General features: G+C 48.9%; 3 protein-coding genes across 9 annotated transcripts; 2 read left to right on the forward strand and 1 right to left on the reverse strand.

Annotated features, from left to right (window-relative positions):
* The first annotated feature begins 134 nt into the window (after nucleotides 1-134).
* FICD (FIC domain protein adenylyltransferase) lies at nucleotides 135-3,101 on the forward strand. 2 transcript variants are annotated; one of them, XM_061374705.1, is made up of 3 exons: nucleotides 135-316; nucleotides 766-1,101; nucleotides 1,870-3,101. In XM_061374705.1, the coding sequence occupies exons 1-3, from the start codon at nucleotides 148-150 to the stop codon at nucleotides 2,943-2,945; spliced, it is 1,581 nt and encodes a 526-aa protein (XP_061230689.1). In that variant the 5' UTR covers nucleotides 135-147; the 3' UTR covers nucleotides 2,946-3,101. The 2 variants fall into 2 exon arrangements, with proteins under 2 accessions (XP_061230689.1, XP_061230692.1); XM_061374708.1 differs by lacking the exon at nucleotides 135-316 and adding an exon at nucleotides 343-394.
* SART3 (spliceosome associated factor 3, U4/U6 recycling protein) lies at nucleotides 2,507-19,608 on the reverse strand. Of its 6 annotated transcripts, none has more exons than XM_061374702.1 (20): nucleotides 19,193-19,606; nucleotides 18,246-18,372; nucleotides 17,134-17,238; nucleotides 15,728-15,912; nucleotides 14,951-15,056; nucleotides 14,114-14,238; nucleotides 13,655-13,810; nucleotides 12,437-12,575; nucleotides 11,917-12,024; nucleotides 11,460-11,537; nucleotides 11,191-11,249; nucleotides 10,362-10,471; nucleotides 10,004-10,116; nucleotides 9,541-9,617; nucleotides 8,995-9,163; nucleotides 7,867-8,309; nucleotides 7,478-7,630; nucleotides 6,584-6,771; nucleotides 5,845-6,021; nucleotides 2,507-2,610 (listed from the first exon to the last, which is right to left on the reverse strand). In XM_061374702.1, exons 1-20 carry the CDS (start codon nucleotides 19,367-19,369, stop codon nucleotides 2,586-2,588), a joined length of 2,820 nt encoding a protein of 939 aa, XP_061230686.1. In that variant the 5' UTR covers nucleotides 19,370-19,606; the 3' UTR covers nucleotides 2,507-2,585. The 6 variants fall into 6 exon arrangements, with proteins under 6 accessions (XP_061230686.1, XP_061230684.1, XP_061230683.1 ...); XM_061374700.1 differs by lacking the exon at nucleotides 2,507-2,610 and adding an exon at nucleotides 2,905-3,007 and having other exon boundaries at nucleotides 7,867-8,306; nucleotides 19,193-19,608; XM_061374699.1 differs by lacking the exon at nucleotides 2,507-2,610 and adding an exon at nucleotides 2,905-3,007 and having other exon boundaries at nucleotides 19,193-19,607.
* A 299-nt stretch (nucleotides 19,609-19,907) lies between these two features.
* Nucleotides 19,908-22,150, forward strand: ISCU (iron-sulfur cluster assembly enzyme). Its single transcript, XM_061374774.1, has 5 exons — nucleotides 19,908-20,065; nucleotides 20,151-20,264; nucleotides 20,495-20,605; nucleotides 21,298-21,376; nucleotides 21,635-22,150. The coding sequence occupies exons 1-5, from the start codon at nucleotides 19,979-19,981 to the stop codon at nucleotides 21,727-21,729; spliced, it is 486 nt and encodes a 161-aa protein (XP_061230758.1). The 5' UTR covers nucleotides 19,908-19,978; the 3' UTR covers nucleotides 21,730-22,150.
* Nucleotides 22,151-22,855: the final 705 nt, after the last annotated feature.

The following is a 22,855-nucleotide window of genomic DNA, read 5'->3' on the forward strand; positions in this document are numbered from 1 at the left end:
GGACCCCTGCCCCGGCTTGAGAGGAGCCCAGCGGAGCGCTCCGTTGCACCGCAACCGTCACCTAGCAACCGGCAGGCGGACGCCCAGCCCTAATATAGCGCGTGTGCCCGCCCTCTAGCCATATGATTGGTTGTTCTCATGTGATTGATGTGTCCGCTCGCCAATTGTCATCCTCCACGAGCCTCTCCCACGCTGGGGGCGTGGCGTTACGCGGAAGACGCTGCAGGAAGTGGAGGGCAGGAAGAAGGGAGGAACGTAGAAGAGTGTCAGCTACGAGGACCAATAGAAGAGGACCAGAGGGGCGGTGCAGCCAATGGTAGGGTGCGGAGGGCGGGGCTTGGGTGGGTGGGGCTACTTTAGCCGCCGGTGGAGGTGATGGGGGACCCGGCCTGAGGTGAGACGAAGCATGGGGCCGGAGGATGAGGGGGACCGGAGGATGGGGTCATGGGGAGAGACCCCAGCACCGGGAAGGGGTTCGGGTCCCACGGAGGAGGGTGAAAAGGGCCGCTGTGCAGGATAGAGCCCCTTCCTTCTTCAGAGCCCGGTGCCCACCCTGCTTGTGGGTGTCAGCATCGCCTCATGCTGCTGCGGTAAAGCGTAGATCCCGTAAGGATCTGTGTTATGGTGGATACTGCCCTGCCTTGCTTGGAGGTGCAGGGAGAGGGGGATAACCCCAACGGCTGTGACACAGCCCCAGGGGTACATGGTCAAGTCCGACATCTCCCGGCCCATGATAGCTCCGGCTAAAGCTGTTTCTGTCCCCAGGTGGGAGCGGAGGGGAAGGAGATGCTCCTCAGGTCTGCGCTGGAAGCAGGATGAACCTGGTGTCTATGGCAACAGATCCCAAGCTGCAATGGGTAACGCTATGGGCCCGTATCAGGTGGGCAGCAGTGCTCGGGCTGCTCCTGGGCTTGCTTGTGCTGCTGCTGCTGCCGGCTGTGGAGGACCAGTGCGACGCAGTGCTCCAGGGGCTCTCCTTCCTGAAGGGTAAACTGGGCGCTGGCTCCTCGGGGCTCACCCGGTACACGGGGCACACCACAGAGCTCAGCGTGGCCTCCAACGGGCTGGAGCTGCTGGTGCTGAAAGGCAAAGCCTCCCCAGGTAAGAGCATCCCAGGGGATAGAGCTGCTCTATAGGGACAACCACTATAGATCCACCCCCACACCCTGTAATGGTAACAAATGCTCAGTGCCCAACTGTGAATTAACATTGGCTGTGAACAGCCCAGAGGCCAGCACTGGCCTTCTCTTGGTGCTGCTTTGCCTCTCCAAAGGTTTTCCTCATGCTTTTAGTACTATTAAGTTCTATGAAGGTAATTGGGACACCTGGTTATTGGTTTAATACACAGTTACCTGGGATATAGAGCCTTAATCCTGACATCCTGGTAGTCATAGAAGAGCTTTTCTAGCAATGATAGGCTATGGTTGTTGTCTTCATTGCCTGGGATACTAATCTGGGGAACATTCAGAGCAATAATAACGATTCCAACACTGTATCTCTGCCCACATTAAAGCTGGGAAGATGTTTGATAGTCAGTGAAGAAGCAGAAGCGCTGTCAGCAGCTGTGGGCTGTGCTTCTAGCAGGAAAATGGGCATTAATTATCACCAGGAGTGTATTTGAGGCTCTGTGTCCTCCCATACACAGCAGCCTGGTGGCCAAAGCGAGTTCTGCTGGGATGCAACAGGCCTGTGGTGCTGACAGATCCTGCCACGCTTCCTGCTGGGAACAGCTCGGCTGCCACGCTGTGGCATAAATAAGCCTATGTGCTTGTAGCCTAGCAAAGGCTGCAGTGCAAGTTCTCCTTTGGACTGGTTGAGTTTCCAGTACCCTCACTACCCTGTTATCTGGCTGCTCTTGTTGCATTGCAGAGGTGAAGTTGGAAGCTAGAGCAGCTCTGAACCAAGCCCTGGAAATGAAGCGCCAAGGCAAGCGGGAGAAAGCCCACAAACTCTTTATGTATGCCCTCAAAATGGACCCTGATTACGTGGATGCCCTGACTGAGTTTGGGGTCTTTTCTGAAGAGGAAAAAGACATTATTCAAGCCGATTACTTGTACTCCAAAGCACTCACCATTTCCCCCTTCAACGAGAAGGCTTTGATCCATCGGGACCGGACGCTGCCTTTGGTGGAAGAGATTGACCAGAGGTATTTCAGCATTATTGACAGCAAGGTGAAGAAGGTGATGGCAATTCCCAAAGGCAATTCCGCCCTGCGCAGGGTGATGGAGGAGTCCTACTACCACCACATCTACCACACGGTTGCTATTGAAGGCAACACTCTGACACTGGCCGAAATACGGCACATCATTGAGACCAGATACGCCGTTCCTGGGAAGAGCTTAGTGGAGCAGAACGAGGTGATCGGGATGCATGCAGCTCTCAAGTATGTCAACACCACCCTGGTATCCCGGATCGGCTCAGTCACCACCAGTGACATCCTGGAGATCCACCGGAGGGTGCTGGGCTATGCTGACCCGCTGGAGGCAGGGCGCTTCAGGACTACTCATGTGTTTGTAGGGCATCACATCCCACCACATCCCCGGGATGTTGAGAAGCAGATGGAGGAGTTCGTGCAGTGGCTGAACTCAGAAGATGCCATGAGCTTGCACCCTGTGGAATTCGCTGCTTTAGCCCACTACAAGTTGGTTTATATCCATCCATTTACAGATGGCAACGGGAGGACCTCACGCCTGCTGATGAACCTCATCCTCATGCAGGCGGGTTACCCCCCCATCACCATCCGCAAGGAGCAACGGGCTGAGTATTATCACGTCCTGGAAGTGGCCAACGAGGGCGATGTGAGGCCTTTCATACGCTTCATTGCAAAGTGTACTGAGACAACCCTGGACATGCTGCTCATTGCCACCACAGAGTACTCTGTGGGCTTACCCGAGGCAGATGGCAGCACTGCTGGATGCAAACAAACCATCCCCATCAAGACTTGAGGGTTGTGGACATTGCGGAGCCGCTGAACACCAAGGCACTCGGTATTCCTGCTGGGAAATAACTGGACAGGAGGTGCCACTCTTTAGCATTTTGTTTATTTGAAGTGTCTTACATTGGGTTAAATTAATATAATTTATTTATATACATTATGCCAAGCTGAATTATGAACTGTTGATGGTGACTGTGTACTAGAACTTGCTTGTGCTACTGGAAGGAGGTGGGGAGAGGGATTTGAGGGGCTCCACAAGCTGAAGTGTAATTTACTTTCTCCTTAAGTTTAAGCTTTGAGCAGCTGCTCCAGTCACAGCCCTTCACCTGGGTTACCTGCAGTTGCCTTTGTACAAGTGGGAAGCATTTGGTTTAGGATTACAGATGACGTGGCTGGCCCAAGAGAAGAAATGCTGACTTACATCACTGAGCTGCGAGGTGCTCCAAGGCCTTGCCTCAGCCCCACGTCACCCAGCAGGATCCCTGGGGACTGCAGGGATCTGTATCCTTACACGTTTCACTTCAGGGCTTGGAAAGAGCTTCTACAAAGCTGCAGGCAGAAGTTGTTCTACACAACCTCTGTCAGTGGTACTGATCTGGTGAGAACGGCCATAGGAAAGTTGCCAAAAACCTGAAGTTCCTTCAATCTGCACAATTAGTTACTAGTAATAACGCTACCTATGACAAACGCATCAAGAACACACGAGGCCTCCCTGTGCTGCAGTGGCAGTTCATGCAGGTCCTGGAAGCTGCTGTGCAGAACCAAGAAGTGCACTTTAAGGTGAAAGCACCCAGAGCCTGACCCAGAACAGCTCCTTCCACCCCTGCCTGCCAGTGCTGCAGCAGCACACCTGATCCCAACACCCTTAAGTTCAGAACCCTTGGGATTCAATCCAGTTTAGAGAGCAGCTAAGCTCAACCCCTTCACCAAACAGCATAAGACTGTCCCTGGCCAGTGTTAGGCTTCATCCCTTCTCGCTTCCTTCCCTGCAAGGTAGCCAGGATGCATCTTTTACAAGCAGACAAGAGACTGGGAGTTACCTGTCTGCTACAGCACCGCTCCATGCTTATGTACCAGCTACTGCTGCCAGGGAAAGCAAACAATAAATGAATGAGGAAGGCTGCTCTGTCCTTACAAAGTATGCTTATTTTTGTAGTGTAAGTATGCTTATTTTTGAGTACAAACAGAATCTGCACTTTAGAGCTCTGGGGGGGGGGAGGAAATGCAATGTTATTTTAGTAACAGATTATTAAACTATTTTAATATTAAAGTCTTTTGTTTGGAACAGGCTCAAGGTGCTTTTCTGCTGCTCTGAACTAAGGAGAGGGCACAGCTCAGCTTGTGGAGTAGCAACTGAGAGGGTGCATACATCCTGGCTCCACAGCCACATACACCTGTGGCTTGGGGTGTAACAGAGGGCTCTGAAGCATGAAGTCCAGCCCCAGCAGCTAAAGGAAACTGAATTCCTCACTAAGGTTATGTACATACCTGCCCTGAGGGCAAGGCCAGCCTTAGCATCCCCACCCAAAGCTTTGTACCAAAGTGTTATTAAGCCTGTCTAAGCTGTATCAGCAGTCCAGAGCTGGCTGGCAGGCCCAAGCTGCTCTGTCACCACCACTGCCACCCTTCCCTGGCTCCAAGCTACAAAGCAGACTCATCGATCCAAAGTAAAGCCAAGTTAAAGCAGCACAGAACATAAGCACTGAAAATAAGTGTTTATTTGCAGCAGTGCTCATGTCGTACAAGTGAACTTGGCGCTGAGGCCCCCCTCACATTCAACCCCTGCCTGTGCTGACTTCCAGAGCCAGCAGCCGGTTCAGTTGCCAAGCAGCAATATTTCTACCCAAGCTCATGTACCAGACTGAAGTGGTTTCAGGATATTCATATGAGATGGAGCGAGCTATTTAGGGTAAAGTAAGTGACACTGTGTCTCTCAGTGCACCTAAGGCGAGGTACATCAGCATTACCCACCTGCCAGAGGATAAGTGCAATTCCAACACACCCACATTTAAACAAAAGCAACAGTATTTATAGAAAACCTTTGAGAACTTGAGTTTAATAAACCAGGATAGGTCAGCTTGCACTTCACATTTGTACAAAACCATACAGAAACCACCTGCAAAAGACTTGATGAACTAGCTAGCAAAAACAACCCCAAAGAAAGAAAATGGTCCTTAGCAACAGCACATACAGCTTATGGGAAACAAAAGTTACCAGCTCTAAGGATTACCTCCTGACACTTCAAATCATGAATCTGAATCTCTTTTACAAATACACAATATAAAAAACAGGGCAACTGGAACAGAACATTAACTGAAGACAGAGAGATGTGTATTGGTGTATATACATATACACACATGTATAGAAACTCTCTCAATACTAAAATAGGCCATTGTGGTGAAGTTACGAGCGTCTGCATCTCACGCTTAATGGAAGGAGATGAATGTCCCTGCGAGTGTGTGTTTGGGTGGCAAATGGGTTTGTTGGGGCAGAGAGAATGACTGCAATCACAATCGGAGCTGACCAGTGGAGCCTGACAAGGTTAGCACTAAGCTTTCATATTGCATCTCGTTCCTTAACGAAAGAGACATCCGTAAAGCATGCCTGAAACTCGACGTGGCATCCGACCGGTACAGGAAACACTTCCCCCCTCGTTACCCTCAATATGAGGAATCATATAATGCCATTTTACCAGAACATAGCATAAACTCTTTGCTCTTACAAACAGAGGAAAAAAACCCTGGATTTGTACCATCCTACACTGGTCTCGATGAATGCAGGAGTCCAGAACAGTATTTACAAGTGATTGTGACTGGCGTTCTCTCCTTGCTAGCGTAAGGACACAACATGGCTTCCATAAAGGCATTTCACATTTTACCAGACCCGCTGATTGCAGACTGTTTGCTCACTTTTTCAGTAGCAACTTGGCAAAGTCAGCATTGGACATCTTCTTCGGCTCCTCGGGGGGGGCGGAGGAAGCTGCTGGTGAGTTCTGGACCATCCCGTTCTCAGCCTTAGCCACAGGATTACTCTGGCGCTGCAATGCACGAGGCACCATGGAAAGCTGTGTCCTTCCCTTCCCTCGCCTGCAGAGCAAAAACGGACATTTAAAGGAATCCCAGTGCTCTTGGAAGGTACTGGTTTAACTTGGGGAAACAAAAAGGACTTTGTTCGCTATGAGGAACACTCTTCAATACTACTCCCGTCTATGGTTTCAGTAACAAGTAGTGCAAAGCTTTCAATGGGTGCACTTTGAAACAGGATACCCAAGTTCTGGCATAAAACAACAGCCCAGCAGTCCCCAGAAACTGAATGCAACACAACACTAAGCAATGGGAGTGCTCTGGAAGATGGAAGAGCAACCAGAATGCTCACTGTGAGCAATGGCTGGTTTTCCAGGACAAGAGGACGTGGAGGTCAGTAGTACTAAGGCACAAACATGTCCAACGCTTGATACTCTCGGTCACAACAGACCTGTTTCTATTGATAAGGAATAAAAATCCACTTTCCCCCATCAATCCAGTTTTTGATGGTTCAGCACCTTTTAAATGTTCTTCCCTATTCCAGATTAAATGCCTGTATTCTAGCATGTAAAGACACCCAGTGTTCCCCTTCCCAGCATTGCCAAGAAGCATCCCCTATACTTACGCCCCATAGACTTGGCGCGGCACCGCAAACTGGGAGGCTCTGCCTGCCTCAGCCTTGTCCGGCAGCTTTCGGAGGGGGGGGTTACTGATCATCACCTTGATGACGTGCTCCTTGACTGTCAGGCCATCCATTTTCAGCACAGCCTGCGAGGCCTGAGCTTCGTTTTCATATTCCACATAGGCCAGGCCCTAAATAAAAGAAGTGCCCTACATTAGGTTTAGTGCTGCTTTCTCTGCATTTGGTCAAGCACACCTAAACGTGGCTGAAAGCCCAGTGCTCTTTAGCTAAAAGAATTCTTACCTACAACCTACACTTACTGACTCTCATTCATGAGTTTCACAGGAAATGAATCCGATTATAACATCCAAAGCACTTTTATTTGTGGTCTAGACAGAATCCCAACTCAAACTAAGCTCAGAATGTGGCCTGCAAGGCTCAGGGTACACACGGGAGCACTTGTGACAAGGTGTGCACACAACAGGAACTGTACTCGAGATATTGCCAAGAGCTAGAAAACACCTGAAAGAATACATGCACACTGTCACCAGCACAGCACCCACTAGAAGTGCCCAACACAGACATGGCTGAGGTGGAGTTTTGGCAGAGCAGTCACTGGGTTAGAGTCTCTTATTTCACAAGGACTCATTTATCCCTGTCAGAGAGACATGGCTCATTTCTCACTGGCAAATCTATTGCTGTAGCAGATGGTATGGACAATAGCCTCAAGGCACTGAAGGAGGAAGGAGGGGAATCAGTCACACCACGTGAATCTAGCCAGTTACTTAAAAACAAGTTCTTTGCAGGCTTACAAATAACTTAGTAATGACTAAAGACTTCACAACAAGATTCTTTCTGAAGGATTTATTGCATTAGGAAAGCATTAAGGAAGCCTACCTTGGGTTTGCCTGCTCGGTTGGTGACCAGTCGAATGTCTTTGACATTCCCATGGGCTTTACATACATCTTCCAGCTCTTCCTTAGTGCAGGAAAATGGCAAACCAGATATAAACAGTTTGTGTTTCTCCAGGGTAGTGCTGTACCTGAACACCTGAGGAAAGGAGGCGGCTGTTAGTTTGCAAACCAAAGACTCCAATGATTTCAATCACACCGCCAAGAAGTAATGCCAATCCTGATTTATGGCAAAGTAACATAAGAACCAAGAACTCCCAGGAAATAGTTTTACTGCCAAATTATCACATTACTATTCCCAACCAGGACAACATGAGTTCATCACACACAACAGTCCCACTGTTTAACCTATTACTTGAAAGAACAGGAGTCTACCTTGAAGTCTGGATGCTTGTTCTTGTCAACACACGGAGAAACAAACATGGGTCTCCCCTCCACAGCTTGACGATCCAAGGCAAGGGCCTGGAGAGCAGATTTCTCCTCCTTGAATTCCACATAGCAATAGCCTCGGAACGTCCCCTTGTTGCTGAACACAGGACGGATTTCTGCCACCTCCCCACAGCTCTCAAAGAGCTCTTTGAGCTTCACCTCCGGCTCTGCCATGTTGTAGGAGAGGTTGCTGACAAAGACAGTTACTTTATCCTTACTGCTGTCATGTAAGACCTTGGGGATGTCCTTTCGACTGGTGGTTGCCTTTTCCTTCTGGTTTGCTGGGCGATCTGGCTTCTCAGGTCCGCTTCTCCCAAACAGTCCCATTTCTACTTCCATGTCTTCTTCAAGTAAACCATCACCCTTGTGTCTCTTGCTGGGCTGCTCTGCTGATGAATAACATTGAAAGCCTTACTAATAAGAATTACACCATTTCATTCACCATTGCAATTAAGCTGTCCTCTGTTACCACTGTGGAGTCTGAAAATGGCATAAAATACAGTCACAGGTCTCACAGACACAGAGACCTCCCTCAGGTTTTTAGTAATGAGTAACAAGAGGTTATTTGACCATTAGATGAAAGCAAAAAGAATACTTTCCTTTTCTCTGTCAGTTGCAACTACTGACTCACAACATTCCACTTCATCTAATGGGGTTACTGTTATTTAAGTAAGAAGAAAACCTAAAATGAAGAAGTCCCGGGGCAGTAACCTCTTAAAATCTTCTGTTACCACCTTCCAAGAGGCTGCTCCAATACTGAATAATCCAATTTAGACACATGCCTCGGCAGCGTATGAGTCAGGAAAATGACTTTAAGGTACAGTATTTCTCTGAAATAATAAAACCTAAACCTCTGTAAGTCCTTATAAACATGTACTTCTGTTGCTCAGAAACCATTTAGCCTTGCTGTCATTTCATTCCCACAACAAAGACCTCCCAGGGGAAAGAGACCCTGAACAGACAGCAGCTCTGTGAAGATACCAGCGATGCTACTTCCTCAGCTGCCTCTAACAGAAGCAGGACAGCCAATAACCCCGTTGCCAAAGGTCTGAAGTTTGAATTTATCTTTGTTACCTTCTTCCTCTTGTCCCCATTCACCCTCGTCGTCATCATCTGCTTTGCGTTTGTCCCCAGTCCTGGCTTTTTTAGCCTTTTTGGACGCTTTCTTTTCTGCCCGAGCCTGCTTTCGCTGTTCAGCTTTCTCCTCCTCCAGCTTTGCCAGAGCAGCTTCTTTCTCAGCAGCCTACAAACACACAAGACATTGTTTTTTCCAGTGACTGCAAAGCATTTTCCAGAGTACTCAACCTGGAGGGTTTCTCCTCAGCTCCATTAAACACAGCACTAACAGCATCAACATTTAAAGCACATCAACTGTTTGCTCTCAGAGCTTCCCTGAAGCGCACGTTGCTCTTGTAGCTATCCAAGGGTCAAAAGGTGAAAGACTAAAAAGCATCACAAGAGGTGAACCATAGTTTTTAAACTACAACCAATAGCTCTGAGGCTTTAAGACAGTTCAGGTCTATCCATGGGAACCAGCATTAGAGATCTGATATTCAGACAAGCATGATCTTAATACAGGTATTCCCTATAAATTGCTCAGGTAGCTCAGAAAGTTCTGACCTTTGCTCTTTGTTCATTGACTCGAGCTAGTCTGTTCTCTGTTTTCTGAACAGCTGCATCCCAGTCTTCCAGAGTTCCTAATGGATAGGGGAAAAAAAAGGCCTTGTATTTAGCTTTCCCTTAATTTGAAAATACAGTTCTGGGAAAATAAGAGTCAATGAGTTCATGGAATTTGTTCTTAATATTAACCATCACATAAGAAAATTCTAACCATAATGAGGAGCCTTCAAAGAAAAGAAAACCCAAGCAGAGCAGAAATCTCTCATGTATAATCTGAGACTCCCAGAAGGCATGGAAAAACCCAGCAGGCTGCAAGTCAGGCCAGAAAAGAAGAAAAAGAAAGAGGAGAGCCGCTTGTGTATACTACAGTAGTGAAAAGAAAGGAAGCCTTCACCAGAACAAAGCACTGGATCAAAATGCACTCTCATTGTACAGAAACCAGATGATGCACAGTTACAGTTACCTTCTATTCTCTCCAGTGTGAGCAACACCTCACAGACGTGCTCTGGATAGTCACTGGTGCATTGCACAGCTCGATGCAAGGCCTTCCTGCAGTGCTGAGTATCGCCGTGAGCTCTGCAGGAGGAAAACACCACAGCAATCGTCCACATGCAGATCACAAGACAGGACAGTTAACTACTCTACACAAGTGTTTTCCTCCCTTCTATGCATTACTGCTGTAATAGGTATAAAATATACTGCAGAGCTGCTGCAAGAAACATAAAAGCATATATAAACCCATGTGAAGTATCCAAGTCTTGTCTTACACAGATGAGCAAACTCAAATGCTAATGAACTCCCCCAGCCAGCCAAGCTCTTACCTTTCTAGGTTATAATACTCCAGCCACATGTTAGCGTATTTGGCATTTCCTTTAGTCATAATGTTGTCCCAGAGTTCTCTGGCTTTCTGCATGTTGTTACACAAGCGAGCCTGAAACACAACATCCAAAGCATTCAGTATGACTGCAGATTATTTATTCAGCACCATTTCCCCCCTGCCTTCCCTCCACCCCCAGGGCAAGAAAACACTACAGATAGAAGGGGAAAGTCATTCATTCAGATCCAGACACGCACTGTCCAGGAGGATTGCAATGCTTGAGACTTTGCAATCCACCCCATGTGTTATGTCCCAAGGCGTTCCAGCACAAAGGTAACAGGACTTATCCTGATCTGTATGGGTCTGTGGCAAAACAAGGAAATAAAACATCCACTCACAGGCAGCGATTGCACCAGCACATTGATATCTGTACTAGTTTGAATCTAGTTGGTGTAGACAGCAGTAAATTAGGCAGGATTCCAGGCAGCTTACAGCCTCAGTGCTCAGTTCCAAGCCAGTGTGGCCAGCCCGCTAACCAAGGTACTCACACACTTCTGTATCACACTGCAGTCACAGCAGCATCAACACACTAACAGTCCTGACAACCTTCTCAAAGAGAATGCCATTTCCTTCCTGGGATATTGCTCTTCAAGCGTGAAACTACACTATGTGCTTGATCAGTCCAGACACAGGAGTGGAAGAAGAGAGATTTAGTCACTGAAGTAACCCGACAAAATGCCAAAGTACAAGAGGATTGCATTCTGTGGTTGGAACCTTAAAAGGACCCATTTCCTCTAGCCTAGCAATTTAAATAGAGCAAATGGAAACCTCACCTCAATTCTTGCCCAGTTCTGCATGATGGTGCAGGATGGATCACCGCTTTCACTGAATCCTGGGAATAAAACCAAGAACTGTTTGTGAAGGGCTCGTGGAAATAAGAGTGTTTATTAAACAACTTCTACATTGTACACGAGATGTGTATCTGCAGCCTTCTTAAAGGGTTTGAGACACTTGAGGACAAGTTAAACATCATGGGAAGAACTGGTCTTATTAAAATTATCCTTGAACAAGAGAAAACAATGTATTGGATGATTTTACTTACTCTCCTCTACTTCTTGTTTCAAATACTCCACAGCACGGGCAAATGCGGACCGCAGCTCTTCCAGTTCCTTACTTGAGTCTTTAGAAAGAAAGAAAATCCAATTATTTTAAGGCAATTCTTTCATCTCCCACCACTAAAACCTCTTCCTTATCACCCACAATGATTTTAAAGGGGAACCTACATGTTAGCACTTCAGTAAAACTCACTAAATGCATAATAAAAAGACATCAAGCACCTAAAACATAAGGGAGGGCATTTTTGCAGCAGCACAATCTATTCTGTCAGCGAGAGCTGCTTTAAACTCACTGAGTTCATATATTTTAGAGACACTGACTGGCCAGAAAACAGGTTTTGTGAAAGATGTTAAACTACCAAAATGCTGTTACACTCTTTAACAATACCAGGGAGATACCCAGGAAAGAGATTAAACATTTATTCACACCTATAGCATAGGTACCTTGTGTAAAATCCACCCTTCTTCTCAGGTAATCAAGATACGCCTGCCAGATTTCTACGTAGTCCGTTGCCTGAATAAAACCTGCATTCAGAGCTTTTTCAAACATTTCTGAAAGAAAATGAGGGAAAAAAACATACAAACACATTTATTTTCCAGATATTGACAAAATTAGCAAGCTACAGTATATAGCAAAGAAGTCCATACACCTTGTGTATCTGGAGACAGGAAAATACAGTAACTCCTGCATATGGTAAATGGGGTTTAGGAAGGAGATTTACAAGCCAGTTTGCATGAACATTACTGAAGTTGTTCATTGCTTGCTCAGAAGTGAAGCTGCTCAACAGCAGCAGCTCTGCCCTGGGAACATGATGCTGCACATTTCATCAGCTTTAAGACTGCTGCAGCAGGATGAAAACAAATCCTACAGTGTTCTGCAAGCCACCATCTGTCAGGCGTTATTCAGGGTGCAGAAAGCAGTTCTGTACTGGAGAGAAGGTTTGCTGAGATGGCCTTTCTTTACCAGAAATAATGCTGTGATCAACTCTGTGCCTCTCCATCGCCAGAAGATACCTAATCCACAGCCCCACCGTCCAGGGACAGTTCCTAACAGCGCGGTCATGAGCGGACAAGACCAATTCCTTCACCTTCAGCTGCCGGTCCTGGAATAAGCATACAACAAAGTTTTATGTTCCTGTTAGCCAGAGAGACCATCCATGGCAAAATAACAGCTTATGAAGAGCAACACCTTAAAAAAGTACTTTTACATTTGAAAAGCTAAGACAGGGTGGGTATTTTAAAGTCTGTACTCCTACAATCTCAGTGAAGACCTTCAAATCAGAAAGGATATGGTCAGGAACAACGCAACCAACAACTCTATGCCACGTCAGTCTGCAATACCTAACCATCTGCTTTAACCAAGCCAGTTAGGTGTTTTCTGCCAATGAGATAAATATAACAAAGGCACCGAGTAAATTTCCAACTGCTCTTCATACATTAAGAGGAGAGGAAAGGATACAAAACAAGGAGGGTGTACACATAGCCTGCTTCAGCCACCCACAACCTGCTGTCTCAAGCTGGTAAGATAGAGACAACAGGGCAACTCAGCCTAGATAAGCCTCCTGTAGCAAGTTACACTGATCTCCTAACAGCCCAACCTTCTGTCCATATGTAAAGCCCTGCCTCTCAAGTTCAGCATGATTCTCAAACTGCATTAGCCAGCTCACATGTAAGTAAGACTGAACATCTGGGTTTGCTTCAGCTTCTTGGTAAATTAGGTTTTGTTCTTCACCATAAACCATTCACGAGCACTGGCATCCCTCAAACAAGCACTGTCATTAATTTAACTGGGCCACCCCAGTGACCCAGACAGCACTGAACTGCTTTGCCTACACGAGCTGGAAGAAAAGGAGGGACATCCTCAGAAGCAATGCCTCTGGATGAGGAGCTACCAAAGACAATGCCAGGGCTCACAGTAAAGCTGGCGGCACTCAGTCAACTCTGCCATATAGCACAAACCTCGATGCAAACAACCAGTTTAATTATGCACAGCTAAAGGAGAAAGAGCAAATGCTCAGTCGAGCAATAAACACACCACTGGAAACAGGAAGAAACCAAAGGCAAGGTGAAAACCAGTCTTTAACTCCTTCAGGAACTAAGGGACAGCTATTAAGATTAAAATAAAACCAAACCCCACACACAGGGAAATGAAACTGGAAACATCTGGGGTTTTGTTCCTTACCAAATACTGATTGTAACGTGCCCAGAGGTCTGGCACAAGGCAGTTCTCAGCCAAAGCCCTCTCGTAGATCAACTGAATGCGAGCTGGATCACCTGCTTTCATTTCAAAATCAATGTAAGCTTGATATTCTGCCAGCTTCGGTGTTTCAGCACCCAGCTAGAAAACAAAGAGGGAATCAAAAAATTAAACTCTAAACCAAAGCACAATTCAAGCAACTCAATTGTTACTCAGAGTAGGGTGCTCCTGGGCACCTTAGGGTGGCCTGACACAAGCAATAGCTTCAACAGTTTCCAGTCTACCCAGTTGTGAGGCTTCTTGTCTCACACTGCTCACAGCTGAAAGCCGCCTGGCAACATGCAGCTGCTCTGTGACTAGAACAATACAATTCAGGGAATAAAGGGAATCATCCCCATGCAATTAAGTCTTTGCTTTTAAAGATAAGTGCAAGTAAAACATTACCAGTGCCTCTTCGTAGGGTTTGCACTTCTCCAGTTGTTGGAGAGCCTTCTTGTAGTTCTTTATTGTTGTTTCTGGGATTGGATCTTCTGACCACTCCTCATACTCAGCATAAGAAGTCTCCATATCTATAGAACAGGCATGAAAACCCATCAACAATGCACTTATTGGAGTAAATAATCAGATTTCAACCTATGTTTGACGCATATTTGTATTTTTATTTATGCTTTCAATCTTGACTGTCACACTACTGAACACTTACAGGGTTCAGGTAGCTCACCTTACACAGTGCACCACAACCAGAACCGCAGGGCAAGATATATTAAAGCTATGGATTTGGATTTAGAAAATCAAAGTGGCAAGATTCTCCCAAGGCTGTAAAGAAAGCAACCCAAATTCTTTCAATGTGCAAATGAAGAAGTACTTAACTTTCTCCTACAAGCAAATCAGCAAGAGACTTAAGGAGTTTAAAGTATGAATTAGAGAGGGCACGATACCAACAATCCAGCTGCCAGTGTGTACTGCTCCCAACAGAGGTTCTTGTGTAGTGATTACCACAGCTGAATTCCTCGTTCCTATGTTTTATACTCACTGCTCATACTTTAAACAGCCCCAAATAACATACTGAAGAAACACAGAAGCTGTTTCAATGCGTAAGGGTATTTCTGAACAAAAGGGATCTGTGCATCATTCCAGAGGCCCTAAAGACAGGCCAATGCCATTGATTAAAGAATATACAAGCCTTACAGCCGGAGTCTGTGTGGCTCTACCGAAAGAACAAGCAGGACTAAAGCCTGGATGAGTGTAACAGCTTCTCCACCCCACCTCAGCAGCTCTTACCCAACAGTGGGATCCCCAGCTGGCGCCTGAACAGCGTGTGGATCTTCTCAAGCTGGCTGCAGAGCATCTGCTGCTGCTCAGGAGATGGAACACTGCCAGGAGCTGGCTACAAACAAAAGGACTGAAGTTTAATCAGTTCTCTCAAGCTGGAGCTGGTGAATATTATGGGGTATTGGTTATGAGTTGGGGGATCAGGGCTCTAAATGACTTGATTCTTGAAGAACACACACAGCCACCCTATTGTGGGCAAGGACATCTTTTAACTTCCCTCTCTTACATGGTGAAGTACAAACCCATAAATTTCACATTCTGGTCATCTTGAAAAGGCACCTTTTACAGAGAGAGCAGAACCAAACATTCCAGGGATAACACACTATCAGTCAAAGGTCCCAAACAGCGTGAAATAAGGAACAAGTTAAAAGCTGAAGGAGGACAGAGTCTGGAAGCATAAACATGGCCATGTGCAGAAATACTGACTGGCAGCAACACTGTTTAATAATGAAGCTGCTCAGTTCAGAGTGCTTCCTGCCAGTTCAAGCCAAAGCAGCCGAGTGGCACTTTGCTTCTGGATATGAGATTTTATGATCTTATTTAAACACAAATCCGTTACTCAACTAAACAACACTCTTCCCAGACCAAAAGGTCAGTTTCCACAAGCTGAAGAGAAACCGACTGTGTGCCATGACAGCCTCTTTTCTCAGTGGAGACTGATGAGGGGGCTCAAGCCCGCTTCAGACACCACAGCACAGCTTGTTTCTTGCAGGAGCCTGGCCTTACCTGTGCTGTTTCCAGGATGGCATTCTCAAACTCCCGGTATGCTTCCCACAGCGCCGTGCCCTTCGTCACATGCAGCCCCACCGCAGTCAGTGCCCTCTCAAAGATGGAGCGAACTCTCTCGATTCCTCCTTCCTGGCCAATGCCACCAATTGAATACTGGGCATATTCCAACCAAATTTCAGGACCTCAACAAAGTCAGGAGAAACAAAACAAGAGTTTTCTTCTGAAGAAGGTCATTCTTGCAGTTGCTACCAACACCTACTGACTCCCATATGCCACGTCTGGTGCACAAGCTGCATCAGGGAGAGATGAATCAAAATCCCCCCAACAGCAACTTCGCTCTTCTTGAGCACATTGTGCAGAGCTGGGACTAACAACTCAGATTAAAGTAGGCCCTTATTCTGTTTCCAGACTTCAGCACTCACCTGTTCAGCAACTGCTTTAGCTGCATAACCATGAAGGTGAGAGGGAGGTGCTACAACAGCATCAGCTGTCTGGCACCTCTCCTGCCTATGCAGTCCTTGGGTAAACCAGGTTCAGGTACTCCCAAGTAGAGACCATCCAACCAAGAGACATTGGGATTGCACATCTCAGGCTCCAGAAGAGGACCTTCCAACCCTGAAGGGCAATCCATAGAGCAGAGCCAGAGGATATCACCTGTCAGCTCTTCATTCCTTCTCCCTGAAGGATCACCAACATTCTGTGAGGCCAGCTCTGTGAGTGCTCTGATGTGACATTTTGTCTGCAATGGCTTTACCTGGATGGTACCAAGCCCCCTCTGTTTATTCAGGCTTCATGTTTTCACCACAATCCCCAAAGAGCACACAGTTACTCAGTGCTTTAAGGTGCATGTTTTAAGCTCCTGAAAAAGGGATGAGACACCACAAACTCCCCTGGCTTTTGCCAGGGATGATCAGAGCTGGTCCCACAGCATGGCTTCAAGAACACTGGCTCCCAGAGGGTAATTACAAGCTGCTCTGAAAGAGCTGTCACGTAGTGGAAGTGGCAGTAAAGACCCTGCCAACCAACACAGAGACAGGAGTAGAAATGAACCTTTTGAAAGCATTCACTTTCCTCAAAGAAAGAGCTAAAGAATTCCTAATGGGTAGCAGAGAAAGCATTGCTCGAGTGAGAGTAACACCTGCAGCTTTGAGAGATGAGAGGAGTGCAGAATATGCATTTAAAGCCTTTTACAGCAATGGCTCAGAAGACTTTAAGGACTGCAGTGGCACTTAAAGCATTGCCCTTGACTGGCCTTAACTCCGACGCTTCATAAAAGCTGAGCATCACGTCACACTGGTTTTGATCCAATTTCTGCATTATAACAGAAGGAAAAAGCTTTCCTAGGAAAAGGAAGCCCTAACCTGAAGGCAACGGGTACATTTGATAGCATCTCATCAACTTACAGATGTAGTCTTTCACAGCTCTCTCAAAGAGTTCGTAAACCTTCTCTCGCTCCGAGCTTTCAGAAGCCATTTTTATCTCATCCTTCAACCAGTCCAGCCAGATCTCTGAAAGGAAGAAGTTCAGGATCCATCACCAGCGGTCGGAAAGAACAGCTTCAATCCATTTGTTGAGGTTTTTCTTACAAGAGTTTAGAGTAACAGAGTTAAAAATGAAGAGACAGCCGAGGCAGAGCACAACTTCAGCCTTCACAACTCCTCACGATCCATCTAAAAGGGGAGTTTGGTAGAGACCTTTTCAAATTGGCACTCAACAAGCACACTCCCATTTGAAGAGGGCAGAAGTTGCAAGCAGCAACTTATCAGCATTTGGGCTGCGTAGCAGCAACCCGAGAGGCAGCCAGAGACACAACTTTGACAAGAAACAGTCAATGGCTTCAGAGGCTGCGAGCTTCCACCTGCACAGAAGGAAACCTTCCCTTGCCAAGGCTAAAAGCACCGGGGCAGAGCAGCCTCTGCAATATTTACCCTGTCTCATATAGGAGTAAAGAAACACCCACTTCAAGGCCCACCCACCACCACTGTGTTCTCTTTGCTGCTTGACTGCAATCTCACTTGCGGCAGGAGTCTGTCTGGGCTCGAGTCACACTGAGTGAGGGGAGCTGGGTCAGTGCTGCCATCCCACTGGGTGCTACCCCTTCAGCAGAGGCAGCACAGGCAGATGTCCGCCTGTCCCCGGGCTACAGCAGGTCCCATCCTGGCAGGAGCACCCAGCAAACAGGCAGAGCAGAGGCTGGAGTAGATGGGCACAAACACCCTCCCTCCAGTCCCACACCACTGCAGCAGCTTCTGGCAGGGGACAGGGCAGGCGCAGGTGGCAAAAGCTCAGATCCCTGCAATAGACCCATTACCATTCATCTGCCAGAGGCCCAGCTCAATGCTGGTCATTAACACCATCCAAAGAGTCCTAAATCTGCTCTTTTAGGTTTCTCCGGGCTGAAACAACGTTGTTGAAGCCTGACACTAACATACACGATCTCAGTACTGAAACAGCATTGTACACAGACAATGCTAAAGCTGCATCGGGTGCAACATGAGCAGAAAGCGCTCTGTACCTTCAGTAAGTGGGAAGAGCTCACTCATCTTCTGCCGAGCTCTTCGGAGCTTCACCAGCTCTCCCTCCTGGCGGAGCAGCTTTATCAGGTCCAAGTGACAGTTATAGTCAAAGGCATTGATGGAGAGCTTTGGGACAAGAGGAAATACAACGTTAAAAGCACTGCTGAGTGATGGCTGCGGCAAATAAACCTGGAAACGCTCAGAACAGAACCTCACACTCTCTTTTGGGGAGCACAGACCTCATCATGGCTGTGTAACACCTCCCTACACAGAGCTGCACCAAACTCCGCTGCTGCTTGCAGGATGCTTTCAGGTCGCAAGCAGGCATTTATAACAAGCCCTTCCCACTTTAACAGAGCTTTAAAGTTAACCTTGAGCTCAGCTTATGGCGCTAAGCTCTAAAGGTTAGTGCTCAGCAGCGCAAATGCCAGCACCTGGAGCAGCTTCCAGCAGCAGAAACAAACCCATGAGTGGAAAACTTCAAAAAGCATCTTCCAACAGTGCTAAATGTGCGTTAGTTTCTTTAAGGATGATAAAGCAAACAAAAGGCAGCTAGCTAAGGGGCTCTCAATGAGCACAAGCTGCCCACGCGGGCTCTCCTCTCCGGCTTCCCTTTAGAAACAGCCCCAAAGCGCTCAGATTCTACTTCCAACTCCTTGCGAATCCCCAGCACCAATCCACAGCAGCAGCCGCGGGTTCACCCCCGTTACGGCCGCACTGCCCCAGCGGGCAGCCACAAAGAGAAGCCCCCGCAGGGTCCCCAGGAGGGGAGGCCGAGAACCGAGCCCTCCCCACAGCGCCCGGACGGACGCGTCTCTCGTAGCAACGCGGGCGGGTGAGGAGCGCCGGGCCCGGCCCAGCGCCGCTTTCCCCGGGGTGAGGGCTGGGCCCGGGCGGAGGCCGCGCTGCTGCCGCCGCCCCCTCCCCACGCCGCCGCCGGCCCCACCTGCTCCTCCAGTCGCTGGATCTCGGCCTCGTTCTCCTTCTCCTCGTCTTCGCCATCTCCGGACGAGTCCGAGTCTCCCTCATCCTCCGAGTCCCCGCCCGACTCGGGGTCACCCTCCGGCAGCCGCTTCTCCTCCTCCTCTTCAGCCACCACCGCCTCAGCTCCCGCCGCCGCCATCTTATGCAGCTCGCTCCGCAGCCAGCCGCGCTCCGCCGTGCGACGGGGCTGTCTTCGCCGCGCCTGCCCCGCCGCCGCGCTCCGCCACCTGGCGAGCGCTACGAGAAGAGGTCCGAACCTCCTCCCGCACCATCCTGAGCTCGGCTGCGCACCGGGGCCGCGCTGCAGCGAGCACCGAGGGGGCCGGATCCCTAATCTTCCCGGCTGGGGCGCAGGCAGCGCTGAGGCATCTCAGGGCCTGGCCGTCAAGGGGCCTCCGTGAAGGTCTGAAGCGTGCGCGGCGCCGCTCTTCCGCCATATTGAGCGTGGCCGCCGCGGATGGACCACATGGACCGGATGTTGCGATAGAAACAGTGTCGCGATAACAAACGGTGTCGCGACTGCAAACTGAGTTTATCGCTCGCTTTAGCGGCAGCGTAAAGCTCTGTCCGTTGTTAGGAGGTTTTTAGCATTCGGCTCCTTTTCACCGCGCTAGGGGCGAAGCTGCGGCAGCGCTAGGCCTGAGCCCGCAGCGGGGAGTGGGAGGCGTGGCCACAGCGCGGGGGGCGTGGCCTCCGCGTGCGAGGCTATATAAGGGAGCGGCGGGGCCCCGCCCCTTCCAGGTGCAAGATGGCGGCGCTGAGGGCGGCGGGGGTGGCGCTGCTGCGGCCGGGCCGCGGGGCGGAGGCGGCTTCCAGGCTGGGCTACCACAAGAAGGTGAGGGCCGAGGGGCCAGGAGAGCCCCGGGGGGGATGTACGGGGACCCAGGGATAGGCCGTTGGCTGACGCGGTGTCCCCGCAGGTGGTGGATCACTACGAGAACCCGCGCAATGTCGGCTCCCTCGACCGCAACGCCAAGAACGTGGGCACCGGCCTGGTGGGCGCCCCGGCGTGTGGAGATGTCATGAAGCTGCAGGTTGGCACCGGGGACGGGGGTACCAAGGGCTGGTGTGAGGTCCAGATCCCTGCCCTATCCCCTTAGGGGTGCAGCGAGACCTTTCCTTCCTCTCCCCTCCCTGCCCTCAAACGTCCCCTGGGGCCCTGCAGGCCCCGTCCGGCTCCCGAGGGCGCTGGGTCAGTGAGGGGCGCTCTGGGGTGCCCAGTGGTGCTGAGCCAGATGCTGAGGTACCATCAACTCTCTCACAGGTGGAAGTGGATGAGAACGGGAGGATCGTGGACGCCCGTTTCAAAACCTTCGGTTGTGGCTCAGCGATTGCATCGAGTTCACTGGCAACGGAGTGGGTCAAAGGGAAAACGGTGAGGAAGTGCCTGCTGGAGGCAGGGGTGACAGCAGGGAAAGCCTTTGGAGCTGCCTATGTTGGGACTGTAGGAAACAGCAGCTGGGAATCCCAGTACTGACTGCATGCAGTAGCTTAGGAAGCAGGGCCTGGTGACCCTGTCAGTGCTCTGACTTCTAGGGCAATGGTTGCCTTTTCCAAGAATATCCATTAATCTGCAGGGAAGTCAGTTGTGTCTTACGCAACAAGAGAAAACACACTGATTGCAGGCTCTGGGAGAAAGTGTAATTACGGATCATCTTTAGAGCTCCCTTTCTGCCAGACAAGAAATTCACTTCCCTGTTATGATAGAAGATAAAGAGACTTAAAGCTGCCCATCTGGCACCAGTCTGACACTGGTGTGCTTTGGTTCATTCCCACCACTGGGATGTCCCTTGATTCCAGCATACTTACTGGTACTTGAGATCTTTTCAAGGCCAGGTTGAACGAAGGCTTGGGTGAGATGGTTTAGTGTGAGGTGCCATGGGCAGGGGGTTAGAACTGGGTGATCTTAAGGTCCTTTCCAAGCCTAACTATTCTGTGATTCTATAATCTTCCCTGTGGATTCTGTTGCCTTTGAGGTGGTAAAGCATTAAAGCACCCTAAGCAAATGCCTTTGAAGCTGGTGGTGTAGCTCACATGGCCACTGACCACTCACTAATTGCATTTCAGGTTGATGAAGCATTGAAAATCAAGAACACGGATATTGCTAAAGAGCTCTGCCTTCCTCCTGTCAAACTGCACTGCTCCAGTAAGTAAAGGCCCAACTGGTGAGGGTTCAAACACCAGCTTGAGTTTGACAGGGAGACTGTGGGAATAGAACAAAGGCTTCTGAATGTGGCCATGAGGGAAACTTGTGTTGTGGTTTTGTGTCTGGTGGAGTCTGCAGCTCAGCAGACTGATAGGGAATGTTCACATTCGAACTGGTGCTGCCTGCAGTGCTGTTCTTACAGCATGTTTTGTTTGAAATGCCTTTCTCTTGTCCTTGAAATACTTGTTTTGGTTTTAGTGCTGGCTGAAGACGCCATCAGGGCTGCCTTGGCCGACTACAAGTTGAAGCAGGATTCGAGCGAAGTGTCAGAGAAGAAAGCAAACAACACCTAAACTGACTGTGAAGCTTGTTCTCGTTCCACTTCCTTTTGCAGTGCAATTACTTTAGATTAGTAGGATCCTGCTCACTACTAAAGCAAGCTGTAAGATACGCACAACTTACGCACAACGTGTCGCTCGAGGTGTGTGGATGGCCACTCATGCTCCCACGATGGAGGTGGGTGGTTCAGCAGCCTCTCTCCTGTCACGACTCCCTCTAGGGGAGTGAAGAAGGCTGCTCACCGGTGGCTTCACCCTGGAGGGAGCTTCCTCCTGTTCTGGTACTCGAAGGGCTGCACTTTTTCCTTTGGAAGATGTAGAGTTTTGCCTAATATTTCACTGGAGTTAATGGGAAACGTTGCCTTGGTCTTATTCTTTCTGTAAGAAGTGGAGGTCTGTATGTACAAACACGGGGTTGTTCACCTGCCACAGGCTACAGCGGTGTCTGAGTTTCATTTCACAATCTCAGTGCAAATTCCTCTTCTCTGGGCTGGCAGGGTCGGTCTGTGCCCTCTGGGAATGCCTTTACAATCCCTGCTGAGCTGTCCCCCTGCGAGCACACAGCGTTTCAAAGGTAAAGGTTTTGTGGGTTAAACCCTGCTCTGCAGCTCCGTGTGCTCAGCTCTGCCTTCTGGTGGTGGCTGCTCCTGTTCCAGAGGAGCATTCCCAAAACAAACAGAAAACACATTTCAGAACTTTACCTGCTCTGGAGGTTTTAAACCACCCAAAAACCAGTGGCTTAAGGCCAGGTTGGACACAGGGGGTGGAGCAAGCTCCTCTAATGGAAGGTGTCCCCCCCCATAGCAGGGGATAGAGCTGGATGAGCTTCAAGGTCCCTTCAACCCAAACCAGGCTGGAATTCGATGAAATCTCAGTTAAAAACATGAAAAACCACATTTAATAACGAGCAGCTCATTCTGCTGTCTCTGTCCACAGCTTTGTTTCAATGCAGCACAGGCCAGGGGCTGTTGCTGCTGTGCTTTGTCTCTCACAAACCTGTCCTTACCTCAGTTCAGCACCATCCCATGCGCCGGCCACTGGCCTTGTCTCCTGCAGCAGGAATGTGCCTCATTCCCTGGGAACGGTCCTGTGGTTTTCCAGTTCAAAACCAAAAAAATTAGGGAAACTTCAGCCACCCACA

The sequence above is a fragment of the Neopsephotus bourkii genome, unplaced genomic scaffold, assembly GCF_033783945.1.
Source record: "Neopsephotus bourkii isolate Nb327-2 ecotype Australia unplaced genomic scaffold, CSIRO-AGI_Nbou_v1 NB_1652, whole genome shotgun sequence".
Taxonomy (NCBI): Eukaryota; Metazoa; Chordata; class Aves; order Psittaciformes; family Psittacidae; genus Neopsephotus; species Neopsephotus bourkii.